The sequence below is a fragment of the Varroa destructor genome, unplaced genomic scaffold (assembly GCF_002443255.2).
Source record: "Varroa destructor unplaced genomic scaffold, Vdes_3.0 BEIS01000001.1, whole genome shotgun sequence".
NCBI lineage: Eukaryota > Metazoa > Arthropoda > Arachnida > Mesostigmata > Varroidae > Varroa > Varroa destructor.
This window is the reverse complement of record NW_019211454.1, coordinates 38,234,565-38,259,795: the sequence shown is the minus strand read 5'-3', so window position 1 is coordinate 38,259,795 and position 25,231 is coordinate 38,234,565. Positions and strand designations below refer to the sequence as shown.

At 49.1% G+C, this 25,231-nt stretch overlaps 1 protein-coding gene across 2 annotated transcripts; it reads right to left on the bottom strand.

Moving 5' to 3' along the window:
- Nucleotides 1-838: 838 nt before the first annotated feature.
- Nucleotides 839-25,231, bottom strand: LOC111254779 (uncharacterized). 2 transcript variants are annotated; one of them, XM_022815994.2, is made up of 4 exons: nt 24,061-25,231; nt 12,434-12,526; nt 4,247-4,645; nt 839-3,936 (listed from the first exon to the last, which is right to left on the bottom strand). In XM_022815994.2, exons 1-4 carry the CDS (start codon nt 24,467-24,469, stop codon nt 3,704-3,706), a joined length of 1,134 nt encoding a protein of 377 aa, XP_022671729.1. In that variant the 5' UTR covers nt 24,470-25,231; the 3' UTR covers nt 839-3,703. The 2 variants fall into 2 exon arrangements, with proteins under 2 accessions (XP_022671729.1, XP_022671720.1); XM_022815985.2 differs by having other exon boundaries at nt 4,235-4,645; nt 24,061-25,061.

The window sequence follows — 25,231 nt, the reverse complement described above, 5'->3', positions numbered from 1 at the left end:
CCAAGGGTACTTGATAGTTGCTACTTTTCGGCGTTGGGGCTGGAAGACGTGCAAACTATAGCCGCAACAAAAATAACAAGGATAGCCCTATACGAAGCGGTGACGGAGCCTCTAGGGCGAATGTTAGCACCTGCGGGTACCAGGAGCAGCCCAGAGGGCGATAATGCGACGAGAATGTGCTGTTCTTACGGCACTTGTAGTCTAACAAAGGACGTCCTGTTCGCCATATCGTCGAACAGCCCCCACCACTCTGTGTAGCCATGCAGATTTTCACGTACAATTGAATGGATCGCAGGAGAATCGGCCGTAACCACTGCGACCACCGCTGCTATAACCTAGCCGTAGTAAACATCTATGTTCTTGGATTCCCATCGTCCTTCGAAAATCTCCCGTTACATTCGTCCTCCCTGCCTTTCTAAACTTGAAACTCACTGACGCCAACTCGTAACTAGCATTATCGTTTTCTCGTGACCTGAAATAACGGACGTTAACGGATGAACATTATAAAACCTTCAGTACCTCAACAAAATGCAGCTTTCCACAGCTAATTCGAGAAAAAGAAGAACACTATTTCCTCTCGTTTGGTTGCTGCATCTCGAACGCTTCGTAGCAATTTTCAGCAAGCACTATTTGGGCCAAGGGGAACAAGCGTTATATTTTAACGATTAGAGGTACAAGTAATATATAGTATAGGTGGCTATTTCAATCGAATGGTCAACGCTTCAAGCATCTGTCATGTTGCCTTCATGTAAATAAATGCGAAGCAATCCTTTCAAGTGACCCCGCCCCTTGGTGCAGTGGATAAGCATAACGCTCAGTCAATGAAAACACGTCATACTTGTAATATTTTTATGTTCTGGGTTTTATTTTTTGCTGTTACCGTTCAGGTGAAACATAAAAATTCAATAAATACCTATTATTTTCTCTCTCTCCCTCTCTCGCCCTTTCTCTCTCTCTCTCTCTCTCTCTCTCTCTCTCTCGCCCTCTCTCCCTCTCTCTCTCTCTCTCTCTCGCTCTCGCTCTCTCTCATTCTCTCCCTCTCTCTCTCTCTCTCTAGCTATTTAATCTTTCTTAATAAATGCTCTTTTTCGTCACTACTACGCTAGTAATAAAATAGAACTTTATTACTTATTTGTCAACGTGTAAGACATAGCAGGAGCTCAGGTAGCATCGTCAGGTCGCACATCTTAGTAGCAGCAGCAGCAGCAGCAGCAGCAGCAGCAGCTAAAGAATAAAGTATATTGTCGATGACAATATTTCCTAATAATAATAATAATAATAATAATAATAATAATAGTAGTAATATGGTAGTATTATTGTTATCAACAAGAAAATCATAACCGAAATTCATCTGGTACCGGGGAGGGGGGATAGAGTTGTATTCTTATTTATGTTGGAACAAACAGCTCAACAAACAGAATACTGGCATAATCGGATGTAGTTGACACTGATCAAAATAATTTGACAAAATGGTCATGTTTATTGCGATGAAGCGCGCTATCGTTGCTGTTGTATAGTTTTTGTGCAAAGTGAATCCTCCTTACTTTTTCCGCACTTCTTAGATCCTGTCGCAACTACACTTGGCAATTTCCTTTATGTTTACTATTCTTTTTTTCTTTTGGCAACAAACAAAAGTAAAAAACAAAAACCACCGACGACGACGACGACGACGACGACGACGACAACAACAACAACGCCGCTACGATATTGTGAAAAATAGCTTTTGCTGACGATGTAGGAACTCAATTAAGAAATTAGAATTGGGGGTCGCGATGCGGTTATCGTCTTCCATCGACGATCGCAAAGCCACCTTTATGCCTCACGCGACTGTTCTTCCCACTGGCTTTTTTCCTGTTCGTCTTCTAACCTTTGTACAGACATACATAATGTAAGTGCGAATGACTGTGGACGTGCAAAGGTGGGGCGAAACGCGCCGCTGTGCCAGTTAATATGTAGCGCTGACGGTCCCCACCCAGGCACTAAGTCAGCCAGCCAGCCAGCCAGTTAATGTTGTCACAACAAGCTGCTAAAAGTGCCGTTTGTCCATCTAGCAAATCACACCAAACTTTCTATTCGACTTGTGTCTCCTCCTTGTCTTGTTCTCAATCTGTCGCGGTCTTTCGATCTTATCCTCCGCTCGCTCCCTCGTTCGTTCTATACAGGATATGTACAACATTGGATGGACCACTTTTCCATTTTGTGGGAGTCTATCGTCGGCCTCCGCACCGAACGTCGCAAGATCCGGCTTTGCTTTGAAGCACGTTTTGTCGCTGCTGCTGCTGCTGCTGCTGCCGCCGCCGTTGTTGTTGTTGCTGCCACTGTCGCCATTCGTACAAGCACAACTATAAAATCGCATCGTGTTCATTTAGTATCTTCGGTCGTCTTCTCTACTTTTTTTCGTAGTTCATATAATCGACACACAGTCTACGCAGTCAGTCACACGCTCATACGTGTATATAGCTAGCTAGAGGTCTTCGTATATATACTGTAGCGTACGCCACGGTACGGCGACAAGTAGCAACAGCAAAGACTATTACAACTGCGAGTGCTACGGATCTGGCGACGTTTATTCAGCGAACAGCCGCTCGGAGAGTCAGTCAATGTTAAATATATGTACAACAAGTGTTTTTTCATTCGTTGGCCGCCTCTCGACTGCTGTTTGACAGCGTTGGATAGCTCTGGCCGACGAACCCACATCGAGGGCTGGCGCTACGGCGATGGCGACGGCAATCGCGGATGCCGCTGTAACAGTGGTACAACGATGTAGAATAGAACATTGACTGATATGCCACGTGCAGCCAGACAGCGAACTAATTAGCTCGCTTTTTTCGTCACCGTCTCGCTGCCGCCATGGCCGCCGTTGTTTATTCTCTTCCAGGAATTCAAGATTTTGTGCTGTCTTCTTCCCAGGCGAACGGGAGGATCGTCGTGTTGGGAGACCGGGTCGCCACGCCGCGCGTAAACATGCTACCACACCGACCTATTATGCATTCTGCGTTCATTGGAAACGTCAGTTAGTTGTTGGCAAATGCTGAGAGGGTGTTGTGGCGTCGTAGATAGACGAATGGGGTTCGGTCCGTTAAATTGAACGTCCGTCGGCTGATGTCGGTTTTCCCGCGTGAACGTAGGAGACCTTGTATTTGGCAAACCGGGTGCGTGCTCTCTTCGTATTATGCTCTTTAGCAGTTTCTCTCTCTCGCGCGTCTCCTCATATTTTTCTTCGTTAGTTTTCGTCCAAGCAACAATTGCACTAGGGCCGTCCTGACCTCTTGCGGGGGGCAAGAATTGCCACGTCGCGCAGAGCTCGCCTCGCGCTTAGCGCAAAAGTTTGTCTCTGAACGCGACGTCAAGCAGTCCTCGGAGCCTCCTTGACTAGGCGGGGACGGCGTATCACAGCAAGCAATGGTGAGCCGGGGCTCTTCAGAGACTCAACAATATGGATGAATTCAAACTGTATTCTCTGTGTATACTTTCTGTTTATGGTTAGGTTGAATCCGTGTGTATTTGTTGATGTTCTGTGCGTAAATGTGCGCGGCGTTTCGTCTTAATGTATTTGGCGTTTTGTGTTTCCTGTTTAGAATATCGTTGTTAAGCAATCTCGTGTTCATGTATTAATGTGTACGACAGCAACGACACTTCGTCGTCCTCGTTGTAAAATTGTTCATTTTGTGAATTTGAAGATCCTACTGAAGACCGTTGGCTTTTATACTGTGCGAACGAGACCATCCGCGCTTAGCACGGCCACTGGCACCGCCTGTTTTGTCCTGAGGACAGGATTCCAATTCTCATAAATGTATTGGCCTTTCTTGACCTGGAAGCACCGTTGAACGATAACCAGATAGAGCACCACGCAACAAAGTGTCGCGACGAGCATGATGCTCACCACCCCAGCGGCGATCGATACTGTGGCCGTCTCGATAAGAACGCCCCGACGAGCTGTAACAACAATAAAACGCAACGGAAATGCACCATTGCTTAGATCAATCTCACAAACGACGCTATCGCCAGCTAAAGGTCAGCTGGCTAATGCCATGCGACCTTCATTAGTCTGACATTAAGCTACACATATGAGTACGCCTGCAGAGGACAGTCACAAGACGTAGTTTACGGGAATGCAGATAGGGAGCCGTACGGGGTGGGATGAAACAAAAGATCGAGAAGGACGCATGCACATTTTTTTCCTTTCGGTAATAAAAACAAGCAAGAAACTCAAATAATAATGCAAGATACTTACGAAGATAAGTACCATCGAGATCTTTAAACTCGCAGCGTTGGCCGACGTATCCACTGGCACATTCGCAGTTGTACAGGATCGACTCGCCAATCTTGAGTGAGAAGCACGACGCACCGTTGAGACAATACCACTTGGCGTACGCTTCTGGACAGGTGTACGTTTGGAATGTGACATTGGGTCGTTGCGTCGTTAGGTCCGTGTCGCTGACCGTCGGTACGGAAGGTGCGGGAACTGCAGCAAAGGGTGTCTGAACGGGAACGGAGGAAGCGGGTGGCTGTGCCCGGTAGGACGAGGGCTGCTGGGGCGCGTGGGGAACGAGTCGCGGAATGGGTCGCTGCGCCTGCTGCTGCGCCTGTAGCTGGCTGATGTAGCTGGAGCGGGCTTTTGGCGTTGATCGTGTTGAGCAAGCATCTGGTGAAACACGCAATAAAGCACGGAAGATGGCAAAAATAAGAAAAGAAAATTCGTTTACACGCTGTCGTCGTAGATCATCATTATGTCCATATTCAGCGTTTGTTATACGACGCAATCTCGATATCGCGATATTGATTCCTTAGCTCGGCCTACCTAAGGTCTATTAACGCGCGTATCTATCTAATGTATAGGTGTTCAGATGAGGCATACGTATCGGTTGCGGTTACGATTATTACACGGTGTAACTAATTTAGGTGCGCGCCACACAGTAGATTGCGCGAGTTACGGATGCGATCGTCACTGTCATTTCGACTGAAGATCTACGCGTATTATCGCCGCGTGAACTCATTTAAATACTATATCATCAGAAGGCTGCCGAAAGTTGTCATGGGTCTAACAGCAGCAGCAGTAGTAGTCCGGAAATCCGCGTCTGCATTCCGCTATCACGGGCCTCGCTCACTCGACCGCTTTCTGTTCGCTTTTCGCTCGCTGGGAGCAGCCTCCTCGCAATTGCTTATACACAAAGCCTGCCATAGAACGACAGAGACACTTACGGTTGCGCTTACTGCTGTGGCTGACTTAAGCTGCCCTAGCAGCAGCAGCAAAAAGCGAAGTGGGGGAGTAGTAGCCTCGAAACGCAGCCGAAAAGCAGCCGGCGCTGTCCCGGGTCAGTTGAATCCAAAAAATCGAGGTCAGCACATCCCGCTACCGCCAGCGTCAGCAGCAGCGGAAGAAACAGCAGCAATTTCATACCGCCTGGGTCTGTGCGGTGGATGTGTAGTGGGTGTGTGTGTCTGTGTGTGTGGATTGGTGTATATGCATATGATGTGGAGGGAGCTGGCAACAGCAGTTCGAACGAACAACAGCATGTGTCCGGCACGCGCTGGCCCGCTGGAGCAGCCGCGGCATCAGAAGCAAAGACGGCGCTGTTCTACGTTCGCCTGCCAGCCTTAACTGTACAACAGGGTGCTTAATGTGAGTGTAGCAGCTTGGGGGCCTCCAGCTGAACTGCGAGCCGCTCAGCATCCCTTTTGTACGCGCTCAAAGCTCTAGAGTGCACTCTACTCTAGCCCATTTTTCTACTCGAGAGTAGCTTCATTCGGCGACGGCGCCGGCAGATGCAGGCTTTCCCCCTCTTTTTCTTTCTCTCTTGTTCTCCTGCTACAGCACCTGTGTCGCCCGGCGACGCAGCCGGCGCCAGCAACATCTGGCGGCTGGCAGCAGAACTAGCTGCCACTCTACTTCACGCTAGTCACAGCAACAGCGCACAGTAAACGGAACGAAAAAGAAAAAAACAAACTCAGGCAAAACTAAGTCCAGATCAAGCTGCTGCTATTCCTTCTGTTGCTGACAAATGTAGCGCGTATAGCACTACCACCCCTGTTGTACCCTAACTGAAGCTGGCAGCCACAGCGTCCTCCTAGCCTTCCCCAAGTTATGCTACGATGTAGCACACAGTTTCTATTAGCACTGCTAGTGCTATCGTACTACGGCTACTACCGCCCTAACTAGTACTGCGGCACTGCCAGCTCGTTCGTATTGCCTCGTTCCTATGTAAAAGACTACGACGCTGACCCTTAAGTCCGCCACTGGCCTGCAGCCTCCCTTCTAAACAGCAATGTCAACCCAACAGATGATCAGCATCACCAGTAGCAGTTGTCGAACGCTCGGGCTCGCGTACCGCTACTAATATACTATTAGTATGGAAAATAAAACAAGCTGCGGGAGCTGACTGATGACTGGCTGACTTTCTTTGTTTTTAGTTGTTCGTTCTTGTTGTTGTGGTCGTGGTGCGGCAGCAGCAGCGGTTGTAAAGGGAAGCATACAGGCACGAGTCGCCACGCTTTGCCGAAACCATTGCTATCGCTCTTTTATAATATACTGATAATAATAATAATAATAACAATCAAGAACAATGACACTGCCAATGCCAACAGAAGACGACCAGCTCTCCATGTGCCAGCTGACGACCGCGGCTACCACCCTTGAGCTCAAATGCATTCTGTCGCAACGGTCCCCCAAAAGGGAACCGAAGCGCGGTAGGCGACCTCCCCCTTTGAAGCAGCAGCGGTCTGAACGAACCTACAAGCGGACAACAAGCAACATGATTCGAAAGCGCTTCCGTTTCCTCGCATTGTTCATCGAATTCATTGCTGCTACGCTGTCGTGTATCTGTCGAAGATATCAGCGTCTGAGACAACCAGGTCCATCCAGCTCTGTACAGGCGTACGTGTCTAAGAAGAGAAAGAACTTTACGTATGCTTCAGCAAAAAGAAGGTCACCGCCGTCGTTGTTATTCTTCTGTTTGAAAGATACACAAGAACTCCAAGCTCCAGATTTGCCGTTCGACCACGGCAGCAACAACAACGTGGCGCGGTATCGTTGTCAAACGTAATCCGTGTAGTAGCTCCGGCACCTTTTTCCATCTAAGCAACGCTCGCGGAATAACGACTAGGTATGTATTACTGTTGTAAGAGGTTGCCAAATGGGCACGAATTTCGCGTTGACCAAAAGCGGCGGCAGTTAGTTCGTACGTATTTTACATGTGAGGTTACGGTGGCTGCCGTTGGCATCGCTGAGCCGCAAAAGTCGAATGGAGCAGTTACGAGCAGCCGAAAAGTGAATGTGAGGACAACATCTACTGGCGCAACCGTCGCGCTGCTGTCGATGCGCATTTGTTATAGACTGTACACCGCTGCCCAGGGCAATGACACTGCTTGACCGAGGGCTGCTTCTGGGGCTACTGCCATTGGCGGTGTTACTAATGCTGCCGAAGAAAAAGAACTCCACGATCGGGGGCGGCGGTGGCAATGGCGGCACCGGTGACGGAGAATAAGAGCGATCGTAGTCGGCAAGGATCCCTGCGGCAATAAACCACGGATAGCTAGCTAGCTAGCTAGCTAGCTGGATGTAGTCATAGCCAGAGCACTGTTGCAGGTGCTGTTGTTGTTGCCATATATACACATAGTGAAGAGTAAGCAGACAGCCGGAAGCAAACGGCAGCAGAACGGGCACCGACCGCGGCTAGTCCGGCAGGCGGTCGACTGAGTCAGTCAGTAAGCTACTCCGCCCCCGATTCCGGATCATTGGACCACCGGGCATCAGGTATGCGGCGGTGCTATCGGCATTCGAGAGATGCCGCCTCCATGGTCCCCCACCCTCAGAGAGTTACTACCCCTACTACTATAGAGCTGAAAGCCTTTTGCCCACCGCGAAATACATCGCCATCGAAAATTAGCGGCGCCAAGAAAAACCGAACGCAACAGGGAAGGCGAAGTAGTTAAGGAGCAGAAGGAAAAGAAGCATGAGAGATTGCGCTAAAGTAGTCGAAAAGTCGATGCCGGTCAGCAGTAGCAGCAGCAATAACAGCAGAAGGACAACAAGTCCAAAAGTTGAAGAAGGAAAGAGCGAGATGCCTCACGAGCTATGCGAGCAAAGGCCCCTCGCCGCGTGTGTGCTTGTATGCCGTGAAGCACTCTTGTCGCACGCGCCGCGCTGCTTTGGTAGGAACTTTTCTGCTGCAGCAGCAGCAACAGTCTTCATCTTGAGCATCGACCTAAGACTACGCTGACGATGGCGGTTTTCATGATAATTATGATGATGCTGTGTACGGGGTGAACAGCGGCAGTGAACGACGACGATGAGAGATCGAACCATTTAGAGAAGAAGGTGGATACACATACTTTTCGCGTTCTCATTTTACATTGCATTGCTTAACTTCTTTGCTGCCAACGATTCAAATACTTTCGGACCTTAGCAATCGTCTAGCCATTATCTATGTAGATGCAATATTGAGAAAACATAACATGACTGTAAGGCGTTCGCTTTTTATTAAACTAGCCTTACTATCACAAAGAATGAGGCTGGGTTATTGTTATTATACATGGTATGGCTGCATCGTTATATGTTGGCAGAGATTTCTCTCGTTGGCCGACCATCGTCCTAGTCATCATGATTGCGATCGTGGCGCATTACAATGACAAAAGAAGGCAGAAACAATGAGACTGAGCACGGCGTACTCCTAGACAACCGATCAAATAACGATGGTTCGATGGGACTGTCTGGCGAAGTCCAGCTATTCGTCTAGCCGGTGTTCCACAGTTCTGCAGATCTCGGTTTGCCGATGAAGGGACTGGTTCTATTGATCTGGAGTTGTGGCTGGTGGCCGACCCGATGACCCCCAGACGCCATTTGGCCCGAGTAGAACAGGGAGGGAATCTGCCACAACCCATTCGGTCAGGCGACATCATTCTGTTAGTTCGTTTGTCTGTCGTCTGCCCATCGCTGCTAGAGTAGGGCTGGATGCTTAATTCGAGCGCAGCACCATAATCACCAGTGGTGGCGGTGCTAAGCCGTACATGGTTCTGTCGCGTGTCGGAGCACAGAGCCGCCCAGACTTGCTCACCCCGGTCATTATTGTTGCTCGTCCGGTCAAAGGAGGCCCGTCGTCCATAAGGCAGCAGGACGTCCATCGGACCCCCGGAACGAACTATGCAAGAACACAGAAGACAAGCTATGCTATGAACCTAACTGAATTCATACATCATTCAAATGGCATCCAGCATAGTATATATATATATATATATATATATATATATATATATATATATGTATATATATATATATATATATATATATATATATATAGCCAGTGCGGGATTCGCGCTACAGTAGTAGCGCTATAGCAGCAATTGCGGTTTCGGATCAACCTTTTCGCGTCCGATATATAGTTTGTCCTTATACACAGACACTCGTGAGTCCTTGAAGTCGTGCTACTGTAGAACGATTTTGCGGGAAGCGCCACAAAAAAAGTTCTACCCAATTAAAACGGGCAACTCGTCATTTACAAATGCTTTTTTCTCTCATATGCTACCTCGATCGAGTCAGCATCGCTAGCGGCTGTTGCTCGAATGATACTGCAGAATGTGCCTGACCTCTGGCTGGTTAGTGATAGAGGTTCGTTCGTCGTCGTTACCGCTTTGTGGGTCGCGATCACAAAAACTTCACAGGACAGAGAACGCAGTTTATAATCAACCGCCAAAGAGCTATGGTCAGGCTGGAGCTGACAGCAGTGCTACTATCGTTACGAGAGATTCGGGATTTGGGTCAGGCCGGTATCCGAGGTTAAAGCGGAGGCGGTTCGACCCACATCGGAGGACTGTTAAATCATTCATTGCTGACTACTATGTATTTAATATTGTGGGCTATATATACTGTGGGTTTATTTGAGTTCGACTTTAAGCGCTGAACTACAGAGGAAATTACCGAAGACATGGCGCTATCAGTACAGTATTCGAGCGACGATGAAGCTTCAACTGGACAGCTGATATGGTCGCCAGCCGGTCATCAGCGCGTAAAAATAGAAAGTCCCTTTACTATTCTGCGTGTATTATAGATAGCATAGCACAAAGGTAGTGATCGCGCGCGGTATATCGTCATCCTCTAATCGGTGTTCATTGGCCGCTAGCGCCACATATCAATGTACACGCTCCGTCAAATACGAAGCGTAGGGAATATGCCGTCGTCTTTTTCTCTCAACTTCCGGGCGAGTGCCCCGCACGCGTCCAGCACATGACTGCGTCGACCACTTAAGTAGTTTTTCGCTAAGGCTCAGTGTGTGTATGTGAGTGCACCCGCGCCTGTGTATGTATGTTTGTTTCTGTGCGTCTGAATGACAACAGGAGTTTGTTAGCTGGCGAGCGTTAGCTAGCCAGTCAGCCGAATGCCAGATGGCAAGCGGGTGCAGAGTAGATCGACCGTCGGAGAACGAGACGACGGGAAGGAGCATCGAGAAGATCAAGAAAAGGACTATGGCCGTGGTGCCACGCCGCACACGCACGACCACTAACAGCAGCAGCAGCAGCAGCAACAACAACAACAACAACAACGGTCTATGGTCCTTCCCTTCAGGTGGACAGGCGCATACTGTCTGACACCACAATCATCAGCGCCATCAGCAACGCCACGACTTACAAAATCATTACTATCTTTGTCGCTTCTGCCGCCACGTCCGCTGCTATTGGTAGAAGCTGTACTTCTACCTCTACTACGCTAGCCAAACAATGTAAAGCGCCACCGCTAGAACTAGGCACTTCTGTAATATGTTGCTGTCTGTAACAATCTACTACTACCCGCAGATCGAGTAAGCAAGGAACTGACTACTCGCGCATAGGAACGGAGCGCCGACGAGACGACTGACGCTGCAGCCACACTACTGTCGCCGCCGCTGCAATTTTGCCGCTGTCACAGTGGTTCATAGCCACGACCACCTTCAGTACAGGACAGCAGCAGAAGGCAGGAGCGGCTAGCTGCCTTGTAGGCCAAAAATAGAAGCGACACAACTGGTAGGTTCGACGGTGGATGATATAGGTAGTGGCGCTGCGCCGTAGAGCAGCAACCAGGTGAATCAGGCTATCCAGGCAGGCGTCGTCCGCGCTGCGCGAGGCACTCGTCAGCATATGTGCGGGCGTAGGAGTCGATAGAGGACCAAAGAATCGGGTTGCGGATACAGGGACGAAGGGGACCGAGAAACAGGGAGAGAAAGAAAACGGCAGATGCACGGCCGGGTGCTGCCGACTGCCGCTCGAGCGGCTCAGGCAGTAGCCCAGTCGACCGCCAAAAACAGGGAGAAAAATCGAAGGACCCGCTAAAAGGACTTCTATCCATTGGACATGTCGAGGTCGAGAGAAAAGGAAGGAGATGACAACAACAACAACAACAACAGTAAAAACAACAACAACAACGAGAACGAACGAACGAACGCAGGAGCTCAAGTTGAGACGACGACGATTAGGCCGACTTCTACTACGGGATGAACTATTACTACCTCTACAATTGTTGCTCTAAAACGATTACTGCGTGCTCCTTTCTGCGGAACTCGTCGGCTTAAGCGCTGCGAATCAACGAGTGTGCTCGTTCTAGTAACCACGCATAGCCTCGTGTCGCCGCCAGAGAAGATGGGCGACGACTCCATATAAAACCTAGCAGCAGTGTTTCTGTGGGCAGGCGCCGACCGAGGAAAACTACACTTCTTTTTCTTATTTTTACAATTAAGAAGAGTATGACAAAAGAGAAAGAAAACAATCAAGCTATATATATACTCGTCCCTTGAAACTATGATATATTTGCTAGCCACACAGATAAATCGATATTATAGCAGATGTAACGCGTGTATATCGCGGTCTGTACAATGGCTGCCACGACGAAGCTCGTGCGTAATTCTGTTGCTGTACTATGTGAATTTTCGTAACAGGTGTAGCACTGTCGAATATGCTAAGGAGACGGTGGGCTGGAGGATAGACCTAATGAACTGATCATCCGATTTTTGATGACACTTTCTACCTTTAAGGGCCGGCTGCTGATACTACTTCATTTCAACCACGCGCTCCGTGGAATACGCCACCTATCTACGACGAAAGCAATAGATACGATACGGACGCCTGAGCAACAGCACTAACCTCAGTCGTTTTTAGAAATAAGGAACGAGGGGCAAAGTGACAGCTTTATTTGCTTTGTACAGTGCGTACCAGATTGGCACTAGGTTCTTCACGAAAAGAGGTAGAAGAATTCGAACACAGGGTAACAACCAGCCCCCAAAGAAGCCGCTTTTCTGCTTACTACGCTAGTGATGCATATAATCGTCCCGCAAGCACCGCATTCGCCTAATGATAGCAGAATGATACTCTTATGATCCGACTAAGTTAATCGTACAGATCGCGTCTAGTGTCTTTAAAGTCACTATGAATTCTAATGGAATCGTCAGTTCCCTTCTAATACGATGCTTACCTGCGCTGGAGACCAGGGCGATGAGCGCGATCCAGGAAACGAGCTGGAGGGTCGACATCGGTCGGCTGCGTGTCCGCCACAAACTTCCGCTTGCTGAAATACAAAAGTCACAAATTCAAAACGAAGGGAACGACAATTTTAAAATGCAGCCAAAAATCGCGGAAGAAAATAGCAAAAAGCAAATAGGAACAACAAGTGACGCTATTCCACGGGTCCATAACAGGTGCGTACATTGCGCTACGTTCGCTGCCGGTATTCCTTATCGAGCTGACTGGCTGCCGCCCGGCTCCACTAACCGATCTGCTGGGCTTGACTGGACCGGTATGGTGTGATATGGCGAGCTCCTAAATTTAGTTCACACAAAATGAATAAAAAAAAGTCTGCTCGTTCTGCTGCTGCTACTGCTCGATCCGCATAAAAGAAGCGTCAGTTCGTGCGTAATGAATTTTCTGACCCATTCATTCCACTCTGTTCCCTTTTGCTTTCACTAAATAGTCTTAGCAGCAACAGCGGCAGCAGCAATAGCATTGCACGGTTAATGGACCACAGTCGTGCTAAAGAAAACTACATCGAAGTCGGTGGCAGTCGCCGCGAGCGGCGCAAAGCCGATTACGACACAAACAGCAACAGCGACTCTGTTCGTCGTCCCACGCCTGTAGAAGGCAATGCGTGGGCGGGAACGTAGTCCCAGGCTCCAGTAACTGCGACCGTCGGATCGTTTTAGCCGTACAGCAGAGACAAGATCACACACACACTCAGACAGACAGGCATACGACATGCATCCATGTATGCGCACGTGTTAACCGCGCACTAAGGCCAGCGCTGCTACTATGAGTCGCGTCGTGACGCTCGGCTTCTGTCACTCGACTGTAACAACAGCGGCGACAATGACAAAAGGACAGCATTTTGGACCAGCAGTCGCAGAAAAGTCACAATCAGTGAACCTGGCATGTCACCAGTGCTTACGTGTGATGTCCTGTAACCTGCCATTGAGAAGCGCAGCGTGCATATGTTGCTGCTGCTGCTGCTGTGCAGAGTTCGTTTTTGTCGTTACCGAGCAACAGCTGCTATTGCTGCTAATAATTTACGGACGCGTACAGAAGAATGTTATCTCTATATATGTATATCGACTGAAAGCGAAGTATCAGCGGCGGGGTGGCGACGTGTTGCCGAAGCCGAGACAGAAATGGTAAGAGCTTCCAAGCCAGCGCACGCAGACGCGAAACAATTGCAAAATGTCGTGGCGGCGGCGGCGGCGGCAGCAGCAGCAGCAGCGGCTACTGCTGCTGTCGAGACGTTAAGCAGTAGCACTTACGCTGCGCGGACACGCCAAAGCAGCAGCTGCGACAACCATAATACTTGCTTTTGCTGTTGTCGTTGTTGCCTAACGGAATGTTAATGACTTAATGGTAAAATGTAATCATGAGGTTCGTTGCGGCGGTTATCAATGCAGCAGCTGAAAACAGGCCACATGATGCGAAAAACAAGTCGTTGCAGAAAAGAAGGCCACCCTGAATAACGAAAATTGCTTTCAGGCTTAAACTTACGGTTGAAGGGGGTGTTAGCAATGTTTTGCTACAAGGGCTACGACCTTGGCAAATGGAGCCTTTTTGCTGCCGGCGCCACGTTAAACCGATAATAGAACGGCTGAGGTCGTTTGCTCGCGTAGCTTGTCCGACACAATTAACATTCATTCACCACTGTAATATAGATTACTCCTCGATTCAGTACTAACTGCATAGAACACAACTTACCTCAGTGGCAGTTTGTCTTCTGTACAAACGTTCGTAGTATTTGGCTGTCGCCCTGTTTACATCTAGCGTCCAGCTGTGGTTTTTCGTGTGCGAAAATGCGCACGGCCCGTTATCCAAAAACAAGAACTAGTACCCTTCTGACAGAAACATATTTTTTTATTCTAAAAAAGCTGTTGCTTTATAACGTTATGCTTCCATTGTCCGTCGGTGTGTAAATGCTAGTTGTGGCGTCGCCTTTACCCTCTGCTCGGGTCTGTTCTCTTTAGGTTCTGTGTAATCACAGATCGGGATTTGGCCTTTCGTTAGTTCTGCCGGTTGACCGGTCATTTAGCTCGTTTGCTCGTAAGTCGCCTAAAATCGGTGCCAAACGTGTGAAGAAGCAATTCGACATCCCTGTCCGCAGTGGCGATAATAGTAATGTGTCTGTGTTGTTAGCTCTGTTGATACTACTACTACGCCGGACGAGCTGTCGACGTCGAACCAAATGCGCTTACAATACCGCAACTCATTTCTCATCCTGATAGGGTGATGGTGGTTGTGAAAGAAATTTAAAGTGGCTAAAGTAGATTTGATCAGAAACGAATCGCGCATTCGACGCGAGCCGAGACGACAACGGGAAAAAGTAAAACGTGTTAGTGTTCACTCCGCTCTCCCTTCATTCCCCCCTCTCTCTCGCCTTCGCTCCTGCGCCCGCTAACAAACACTAGCAGCACAAGTCCGGTAAGCTCTGTGTCCGCCCGTCGTTCACCGATGACGCACCGCGATCAGCTACAGTCGTGCGGCAGCGTCGCTGGCACCGCTGCTGGATGTGTTAGCGGCGGTGGCACGTTGGCGGCAGTTTAAAATGATGAAAGAAAACGAAAGAAATCGAAAGAACGCAAGAAAGAAAAATCAAAGAAGACGAAGACGACGATGAAGTAGCTAGCTGCAGCCAGTCGAAGAAGAAGAAAAGGCCGATAGAGAAATAGCAAAAAAAAAGCAGCCATCAGCAGAGAAAAGGAGCCACCATCGTCGTCGTTGTTGTCCTACGAAAAAGAAGAAACTTCATTCGATAACTTTGCCGCGGGACAAACAGCGGCATCGGCAGTCGCCGCAGCAACAACGAGTAGCAGCTAGCGCGACTAGAGAGGGCGGACATGCGCGGTCGATGCCGGCGGCTTCAGCGACCGTCGTCCGTGTCGCTCACCGCTGGAGCTACGTAAGGCGGCGCGGGCGTTGCTCAAAGAAGTCAACTCAACTCCGGTAACAACTTGAACTCCTCACCAGAAGCAGCAGCAGCAGCAGCAGCGCCGAGCGAAGAACAAGTAAACGAGCGGAGCTCATGGGCGTCTTGAACCAGCAAACATTTCATATATCGTTAGAGGCGAGGTAGATGACTACGACGTCGGCGGTGACGCGAACGACACGGGAAGAGAAGACGCAGAAAGCATAAAACGGAACAGCAGCAATCGAAGACAACGAGGCCGAACAACTGAAGGAAACAAGAAGCTTTCTGCAATCAAAGCCAAATCTATGCCTCAACCTACCTTTGCCTTGGCGAGGCAACGGGCAGCAAGCGGTCGGCCGGCCGGCAGGCCCGCAGCAGCAGTGAGTGCTGCTCCCTCAAAGGCATTCATATCCATAGCACAGCCTCCTCTACGAATATCAAGATAGAGCTTTCAGGATCGCAGTCGTCTTCCTCATCGGGCTTCTGCGGACACCGCTGCCGCTGCCGCCGCTGCTGCCGCCGCCGCCGCCAAACCCAGGATCAAGCAGCTAGAAGACCGCACCGACAGCAACAACAGCATCAAGAAAATCGATGACGAACAACAACAGCAGCAGCGTCGGCGGCGGCGGAGACAACCACAGCAACAACACTCAAGATGACTATGATGTGAGAGCAGCAGGCTAACTGGTGGGGGACTGTCGGAACAAGCTCTGTTAAAAGCTTTGCTGCTGCCGGTTGCCTCTAGGAGACAGGTTGCCATTGCCGCGCCTGCTGCCCCGGCCCCCGTACAGCTGCCGCCATTGTTGTTACTGCTGAGGTGGTTTGTTGGCTGTGTTGTGGCTTTGGCGACACCGCCTATCTCCGCTGCCATTTCGTCTGCTGGTTCTTCCCAGCTGGTTCTGCTCTGGCGTTGTTTAGCCCCAAATGCCGATGTTCCCGTTCGGTGCAGCCCCAGCCACAGTCGCCGCCGCCGCTGTAGCTACATAAATGTAAAGCGTCTGAGGTCGTGTACCCGCGCCCGAATCCGGGTACACCACCGACGCTATGCCGTCGGTGCCGCTGCTGCCACTCTATGGACAATACAATCGACTAACGAGTAACAGCGATATCATCAGCGCTGACTAACTCAACATTACAAACTTCCGCGGCCGCTGTGCTGTTTCGGCGTAATAGCAACGAGAAGTGCGGACAGCCACAGTAATGCTAATAATGATCAGGGAGTGAACGACAGCAGCTGAAGACGGCATCATCTACGCGGCCAATGCACACATACCACCGGAGCATTGATAGGCGCCAGCGAATCACTTACTCTCTCATACCTTAAACCTCTATAATGTTTAATTGGTAACAACAGGATAAATAAATCAAGCTACGCCTAGGCACAAGCAGTAATTACAACGAGGCCTAAACAGTGCAAAAATGTATATTTGAAATGTCCCTCTCTCTCTATATAATACGGTTAAAGCTGTAGGTTCAATCAAGTTGTTCCATTCACTTGGCGGTAGATGCGGATATTGTTATTTTTGTTGCCGTTTTAAACTGGAGCAAAGTTGCTGATGTGAGTTCAGGCTAGCCACCAGTGGTGCCGCATTATAACCACTACTACTGCTACTATTTCGGCCAATTGCACCAACATTGTGCGATAGGATAGAAAGGCCTAAGCATGGAAGCTGGGCCCTTTACAGCAAATGCAGTTATTGTACCAGCCGCAGTTTGTCAGTGGCCCTAAAACTGGCCTACAAGACGGCCAGCAAAGCTGTGATGGTTTATTACTTTTTCAACGATAAAAACAGACTACGGCGGCCATTGCCGCTACTGCGGCACCCGCTAAAGCCAACGTGAAGAAATAAAGCCAAATGCATCTCGTTGTTGTTGGCTTGTTCCCTGCTCACCAGCACAAATCAGTGCTTTCGCAAGTTGCCGGCCGTGCCGACGCCGCTATAGCGACAACAACAAATGTTCCTACAATAGATGTGTGTGTGTGTGTGTCCGTGTATGGTGTTCGATGCTTTGCGAAGCGTTATCAAAGCGCGTGGTGTGAGGCGCGCGCGCGCAACGGGGGCCCTCGCTCACCCGGTTACCCTATTATACTATTGCCTATTCTCTTTGTGCTGTTTGCTGTCCAACGACGTAAAACTCGCGCGTTTCTGGGCGCGAATAACAGACAGGCCGAGAAGCAGACAGACAAGAAAAGGAAGGATTTGTTGTTGTTGTTGCTGCTGCTGCTGCTGCTGCTACAGTCATCATCATTGCTACTGCCATAACTATAAGCTCGATGCGTTTTTCACACGCAGCCGTGGAGCGTGCCGGCGTCATTGTCATTGTTTGGTTGCTGGTGCTCACGCTGATATTGGGCAAAAGGTCGTTTAAGGATATGGGTAGACAGAAAAGAAGTCGAAACAGATTCACACCTTCGTCAAGCCTAGTAGTTCGTGCCTGTGTAGCGTTGCGTTTTTTAAGTTTGAAAAGGAGCAACGAAGCATTAGATGAGCTTTGCTTGAAGACGCCCACATCTATAACCCAACTCAGCCTAGCCTACTCCGGGTTAACAGATAAGATGCACTTCTTGCCTGCCATACGCACCAGGCCTTCTGTCTGTGGGGCATTAAGCTGCGGCAAACGGGGGCGCGAAGAAAGCATTAGTCTAGAGAAAGGCTACATTGTACAGTCGCTACAGCAAAACCACTGCAACCAATGCGTCGAAACCCCTTAGCTATTCGCGGAACTCTTTACAGGGGGTCCGTTGCCTTGAGGGTTAAGTTGGCCAGACTAACCTAGTGCGCTGTCTAATGATCTTGACTACCCGATTTATATACTTCTGTATCGTACGCGATTCGCATGGAAAACGCGCGAACTCATCTTGCAGAATTGAGATCTATTGGATAATGAAAAACGACAGATCAAGCAGTAAATAATAACGAGCCATGCGCGAATGGAGGGTAGAAGTGAAGTAAGCTGAAGCTAAAAATGAAGAGCCCACAAATAGCTTTCTTATATTGAACACATCGATTCATCAAGCTGTTAACCTAAGATACCTTGCCGCCGTTTCATCACGAGAGTACCCGACGAGTATATAGATGTGAGGCGAGAGAAAATCGTATAGCATCATGAACCAGGCTACAATTGCATCGACGGATTGAGACACGCGCGATGGTTGCGCTTCTGTGCCTGTCAGCTGATCCGGACAACACAGTAACAATACATCTGTATATATAGCACTGTACATAGGACAGCTGATCAGGAATTGCTGTCCGCTATGGACCGCCGATGCACGAGGTGCCATTTCCGTTACAATTTCATCACAAGCCTTCGCCGGTGCGAAATAGCGGAGCGCAGGCTTCACTGCCGGCGGAGCACGACCACGGCTGTAGCAGCTGCGGCCGCTTGATAGTTGCGCATTGTAGCTACGCCGATGGGCGCTGGTACCGATCCTGCTAACGATGGTAATGCGCACAAAAGCCATAGCCAGCATCAGCAGCGCTACACATAGCGGCGGTAGCGCCTGCGGACGCGTTACTTTGCTTAGCGAATGGTGATTATTTTTACATTTGGCACGCTCTTTTAATCAGATCGGACGGTCGAGCAGTTGAGCAGGCAAGCAAGCAGGCGGTTGGCTGGTAGTAGCTGGCCGGGTCGAGCTGGGCACGCTGAAGCGCAAGCTGATGCTGCGACGAACAGCAAATGGGCACGAGAAAAAAGCATGAGAAGAAAATCGGAAGCATGTACTCGTCATCTGCGGACAGGAGGGGAAGGGATTCTGAGTTTGGGTTGAAGTTGAAAAGAGGGGTTACTAGGTCTGCGGATTTCCCAATTCTGCTGGTCTTGACTGGTGCGTGTTTTTGTCTAGCTGCAACAGCAGCAGCAACTCAACGCGTAACAAGCCAACCAGACAGACAAACTGACTGCGAGATCTAGGCGCTGCTGTGACCTGCCTCGTCTCGACGACCTTGAAAAATGGGTCGTGTGCCAATTTTTTTTCAGCTCCACTTTGCAGCTGCTCCGGCTGCGCCTCTAGCTTCTCCTGACTGTGCCTTGTGCTGCCATGGCTCGTTATGCGTGCTACTATCCTTCGTCCTTAATGCGGTGATGTAGCGTTCTGTTACTGATGGTGATGATGACGATGTGCTCTAGCACGCGATGCTACACCCTGTAGCTAAATTGCACCGACGCCATTGACGTAGTTGTCGTCCGTAACGTGAATAGAGGCAGAAAAGGCCAAACGAAAAAAGGAGAAAGGCGCGACAAAAACAAAACGATAAGAGCACCGTAGTTGATGGTACATTGCCGCCTTCGCTGCTGCTGCTGCTGCTGCTCAACGCTTGAATGCAAACGCGTTCGAGCTACATACTAAATGAGGAGTTGGTAGTTGTATCGGCGAAGACGAGTTGCTCTCCCAAACGAGACAAGCCGAACTCCCACGCGGGTCAGCGGCCGACGTATCAGCAATGGCAGCAGTCACCGATGAACAGACCTGTACATCGAGCAACGGCCACCTGTGAAATCGGGATTGGATCTAAGCACACCGCACGCTACACGCACAGAGAACAGTCATAGATGCTAACGAAGACAACAGCAGGATATGCGTTTTTCCTTTGTGTTGAGGGTGGAAACACTCTCAACTAACATGAATATGGCCGCTCAAGAATTTCTGTTTAATTTTTATTCATAAATACACATACGCATGCATTTGTGTATCTGTACACATGTTGGTATATACGAAACGCCCTGCTTTTCCACCATATCGGTAGCACGTCTTTACTAGTAGTAATAATAATAACAATTGCCAACAGTATGATGCAAAAAGTGGCACGCCTTCTGACCCTGCAATGTTTTTCCGTCATGCCCAGGCCGGGATTCTACGACGCGCGCTAACCCAGGAATGAGTTTGTGAAGATGCAAATACTTCTCTGTACAAATGCAGTCATATTAGCGATAAGGATCGTACCGGTAGAAATTATGACACCGGCTGCTGCAATAATTCTGGTGGAGTGCGGTACGACGGCTGCGACGGGGGGAGTGAGAAATCGCAAAGAGACTGCTCGGACGGCGATAGACAAAAAGACGATATTGGTGATCAGTGATGTTGTTGCAGTGAACGTGACGTTTCTATGGTCATTTTATGGTAACGAACTATGAGACGACTACAGGCACCAAGTGTAGGTTATATTCTGTGGAAAAATACACCGCTGGTGCTGAAGGGCGATACATCGACGTGTCGCGATGCTACCACCTAATGGCCGCTTTGGATGTAAAACTCGAGCCATGGAAAAAGCCAGGAGTGGCAGTAAAATAGCAGTAACATAGAAAAACGCTCAATCGAAAGTCGCGCATTATAGCTGAATATGGCATCTTCCGTCACGAGATTGTATATCTATATACTATATTAACTGAATGAAATAAAATTGTACTTTGTTCTTTATCAACCGTTATTGCCTCAAATTAAAATAGATAACCTCACCACTACAGACAAGTTCTCTATTTAAATAATGCAACAATGTAGTACGCGGATCTCTTCCCCTATAGTGGTCTTTCTATACCTGCAGAGCATTTCTGATAGGTGTCACTGCTCTTACGGCGATGGTGTCACCGCTTAACAGTGATGGTGGTGATAAAAACAGAAGACAGTAGTACTATTGCAATAGATTCAGCAGCAGCAGCAGTAAATAAAAGAGAATGATGACCTCTGTTTCCGTCGTTGATGCTGTTGTTCAATCATTCACTATAGCACCCGATAGCGGGGAAGCCCTATTCATAGCGGGATTTGTACAATGCTAGTCACATAATCTACTTCAGCAACGAGCGTATGACAGTCAATGATGCCGATGGCGACAGCGGCGATGACGACGACAGCGTGTGGTTTGTCCATTTTCTTATTAGGGCTAAAAGCGTGTGGCCGCCTACCACATACGCGCATAGCGCGGCTTACCCCGTTGACGGCCAACGACGGTCGAAAATCCGCGAGAGGAAGCAAGGACTATTGCTGAGTCGGTCAAGAAGGGCTGACGAAGAAGTAGCTCATGCCCCAGTCAGCCAGTCAGATCAGCAGACAGCCAGCCAAGCAGTCGGATAAACAAACTGCGAGCCAATAAAAATCTGCTGACCTTCTCAGTCACTCATGTTAGTCGCTGGTGGTTCACCCACTAATTCCAGCAGAGGTGGAAGCGAGAACATGAGAGAAGTCAGCTAAATACATATAGACAGAAAGACAGACAGACAGATCGATTCAGCTAAATTAGGGATGAAAGCAACAGGACTAGAAAAAAAAGACAGTGATAAATATAAAGAAGAGCACGCACACTATATCTTAACATAGCTTGTACTTTAGGACTTCTTTATGGCGTCTTGCCGTTCGCGACTGATCTTATTTTCAAAGAAAACAATTCGATACGATGATAGCCAATTGGTTCAAACTTAGCTGTCTAGACTAGAAACAAACATTGATACAATGATGGTTTGTAACATATTTATATAGTTGTTTTGGAAGCAGCTAGCTATTGTGCAACACAGCCGGCGGATACGAGGTAGTAGACACAACTATGGGATGTATCTTACTGCCGTATAATCGACTATTCGTATCTAGTGAAGCCATTTTAGCTGGCATTTTCTATCCCTTCGACCTGCAGGATGTCGAAGATATGTTCAAAATGTTCGCGCGATCACACTGGTGCAAACATGTATTACATAACAAACTGCTGATAAGGTCCAATAAAACTAATAATTAATGTCAACAGTTGGTCAAAATTGGACAAATGAGAACTACTACGTAGACGATGCAAGTAAAGGTAGCCTGCCTGACGTTTCCCGAAAGCTATTTTCAAAAAAGGGTTCTTTTTCGCGATATTTTGTCGTATTAACGTATCCCTGCCTATGCTGACGACCTAAACTAAAGCAAGCAAGGGCCGTGGCGGGGCCCAGTCGTAAACGGCATCGTATCGCGGCGTCGACATAGGCATCGATAGGGGAACGTCTACGAGTATTGGCAGTTGATTGGGTGGTAGACTTCAGTTTATAAAGGGACCGTGCTGAGTAGAAACTGAATTAACAACGGTACTAAATGAACTGTAAGAAGACGAAGGGTATTTTTCCGATCGAACAGCGAAAGCGACGAAGACGACAAGACGATAACAATGTCTAACAACGTAACAAAACCTTGCCGTGGCCGTCGTAGTTGTGTAGGCGCTGTCTTTTGTCGTCATTAATGTCAACGAAACGATGTGTTTGCTTGAACGCTTCTGACAGCTATTCCTGCCTGGCGTTGGCTGAATAACGTCAACAGCAATACCAAAAGCGACTAAATTGGTCCGGCTGAAGAGCGGCGCACTGTGACACTGGCTTAGTGTATATTTGCTGCAGTTCTGGCCGAAGCCGCAGGCCAAGATGACGGTGGCCGTAATGGTAGTGATCGCTTGTGCTGTGGCTCCCATAGCAACTCTCAATTCAGTGAGGTATTTGCTAAACCGCCGCCGGCGCGTAGCGAAGGCAACGTTGTTGTTACGTTGCCGAAGTGCTGCTGTCGCTGCTACGATCGAAAGCACAGCACACGCAGGCAGGCAGGCAGGCAGGCAGGCAGGCACAACTGACAAACACTGAACGCTATTGTTACTGATTTGCTGCTGTTAGGACAGAACAAGTGCTGCCGCCGCTAAAGCTAGTCGTAGCGCTGCTGCTGCTGCTGCTGTTGTTGTTGTTGTTGTTGTCGTTGAAGTCGAGTTGTGGAGTGACTGACTGCGGTAACGGCAGCGGCAGCGGCGGTGGCGGTGGCGGCGGCAGCAGCAGCAGCAGCAGCAGTCAGACGAAGACGAAGCTGCTCTGTCGTGTGGAACGACGGCGAACGATGACGATGGCTGACTCCGGTAGCAGTAACAGCAGCGGACAAGCTACACCGAGCGCAGTACAGCGAACTGCACGGCAGCAGCTAAAGCTCCAGCGGCATAACGCAGCCATAACCAGCAGACGAGACCCGGCGGCCGGCAGGACCAACAAATGAACGAACGACGACGGGGAGAGTTGCGCCACTCCAATACTGCAGAAAGCAGCTACAGCTGCTGCCATTGCTGGCTTTTGCTGGCACTGCTAGTTGCTGTCGCATTGGCTACCCGAGGAGAGCCATGAGGTCTGTCCAGCAGTAACAGCAAACTTTGCCATCACCTCATTGAATCATATCAAAACAAATACGTCGTCATCGTTTACAGAGCAATACTGTGTCAGCGCAGTAAACAACTAGGATTTTTACGTGCCCCCTTCAACTCTGCCTTCTGCTTTCGCCAATTTCCCCTGCAATATAACTGTATGAAGGTTGACGTGCTTGATTTTTCTAGACAGTACAAGTATTTTAGGTAGATACAACACCTGTTTCGTTAAAGCGTCCATCGCAATGTCGGTAAACTGTTTTTCTATACGAACGAGCAGCATCTACATGTCGCGTTTCGAACAGAATACAATTCGAAAGGTCAACTACGGCGGACCTGCTCCGGAAACCTCAGTTGTTCATTTGGATGACGATCATGCGGCAGCTTGCGAAACGCTCGATACGCCAGGACAGACTGGTCACAGACCTCAGATGAAGGTGTGACATTCTGAAAATACCTTTTCCGCTTAGCCAGGCACCGACCACTGTCCTACTAAACTCGACAAAATCTTTCTAGTGTATTGATTGGTCAGCTTACCTTGACACGCGCATGACGTAGTCCTCGAGGTTCGTGAATGGCTTGAATTGGGCACAAACGAGTTTGTTGTTTCTTTTATCACTGTCATTTTTGTTGTTCCTGCCCGGGATGCTGGCGCTGGTGGGGTTAATAACGTTGTTGCTGTTGATGGCGGTAATGTTGATAGTGATGAAGATGGTGTCGTCGATGTAAAGGGAACGTTAGTGAGGTTTGGAGCACTGCGGGTATCCGTGCGAGTATCCATCGAAGCACGAGGGCGTTCACACGAAACGTAACAACGGGAAGAACTATCACTGCAACTGCACTGGCCCAATCGGTGGCAACATTCGCACATCGACGAAGACGACTCTTCACCACCGTCACAAGGGGAACTATCGAACGGCAGGCCACAGGAGACGCAAGGGCTCATCGCTTGCGTCTCGGCGGACAGACTAGCGGTAGGGATCGTCGACGATTCACCGCAGAGAGTTGCCACAGTTGTTGGAACTCACGCACAATGTCGATACTTGTACGATGTTGTCGGTCTATGCATTTAAAGCATATCGACAGCGCGCTGCTGTTAAAAATATATCAAAAATTATCGATTTTTTCCTCCCTTTCGTTGTTGCTCTATTCTCCGACTTTTCTTGTTGCGAATACACAAACTGTTGTATACACACGCACAGGCGACACAATATCGAGCGATCAGCCCTCCCTCGGGGTTAACACAACCAACTGGATGAAGTCGAACTGTCGTACAAGTTCGTTGTTGTTGTAATAACAGTCGTAATCGCTCGAGTTCTCATAGACGCGGTGAACAACACAAATGCACATTCGAAGCAGATAATTGTAGACGTATTAGTGAGCAATGGCACACACAAGGCAACTGCTGCGGTTGTTGTTCACAGACTTGGACATGCTACAAGGTTCTCTTCGGCAATCGGAGCGACGTCAGCTTTTCGAGAGATGGCGAGATAGACTGGCCCGATGGAAGAATGCACCAGCTCGAATAGCAGCTGCTCTACTCCTCTCCCGTCAACTGACCCTCTCCCAGCAGAGACACCCGCTTCATGCCAACACTCACTCACTCACACTCAGACACACACACACACACACACACACACACCCAGCCACCGACAGCTCTAGCAGCAGCATCGATACACAACAACGCCATGCACCAGAGCCCCGCCAG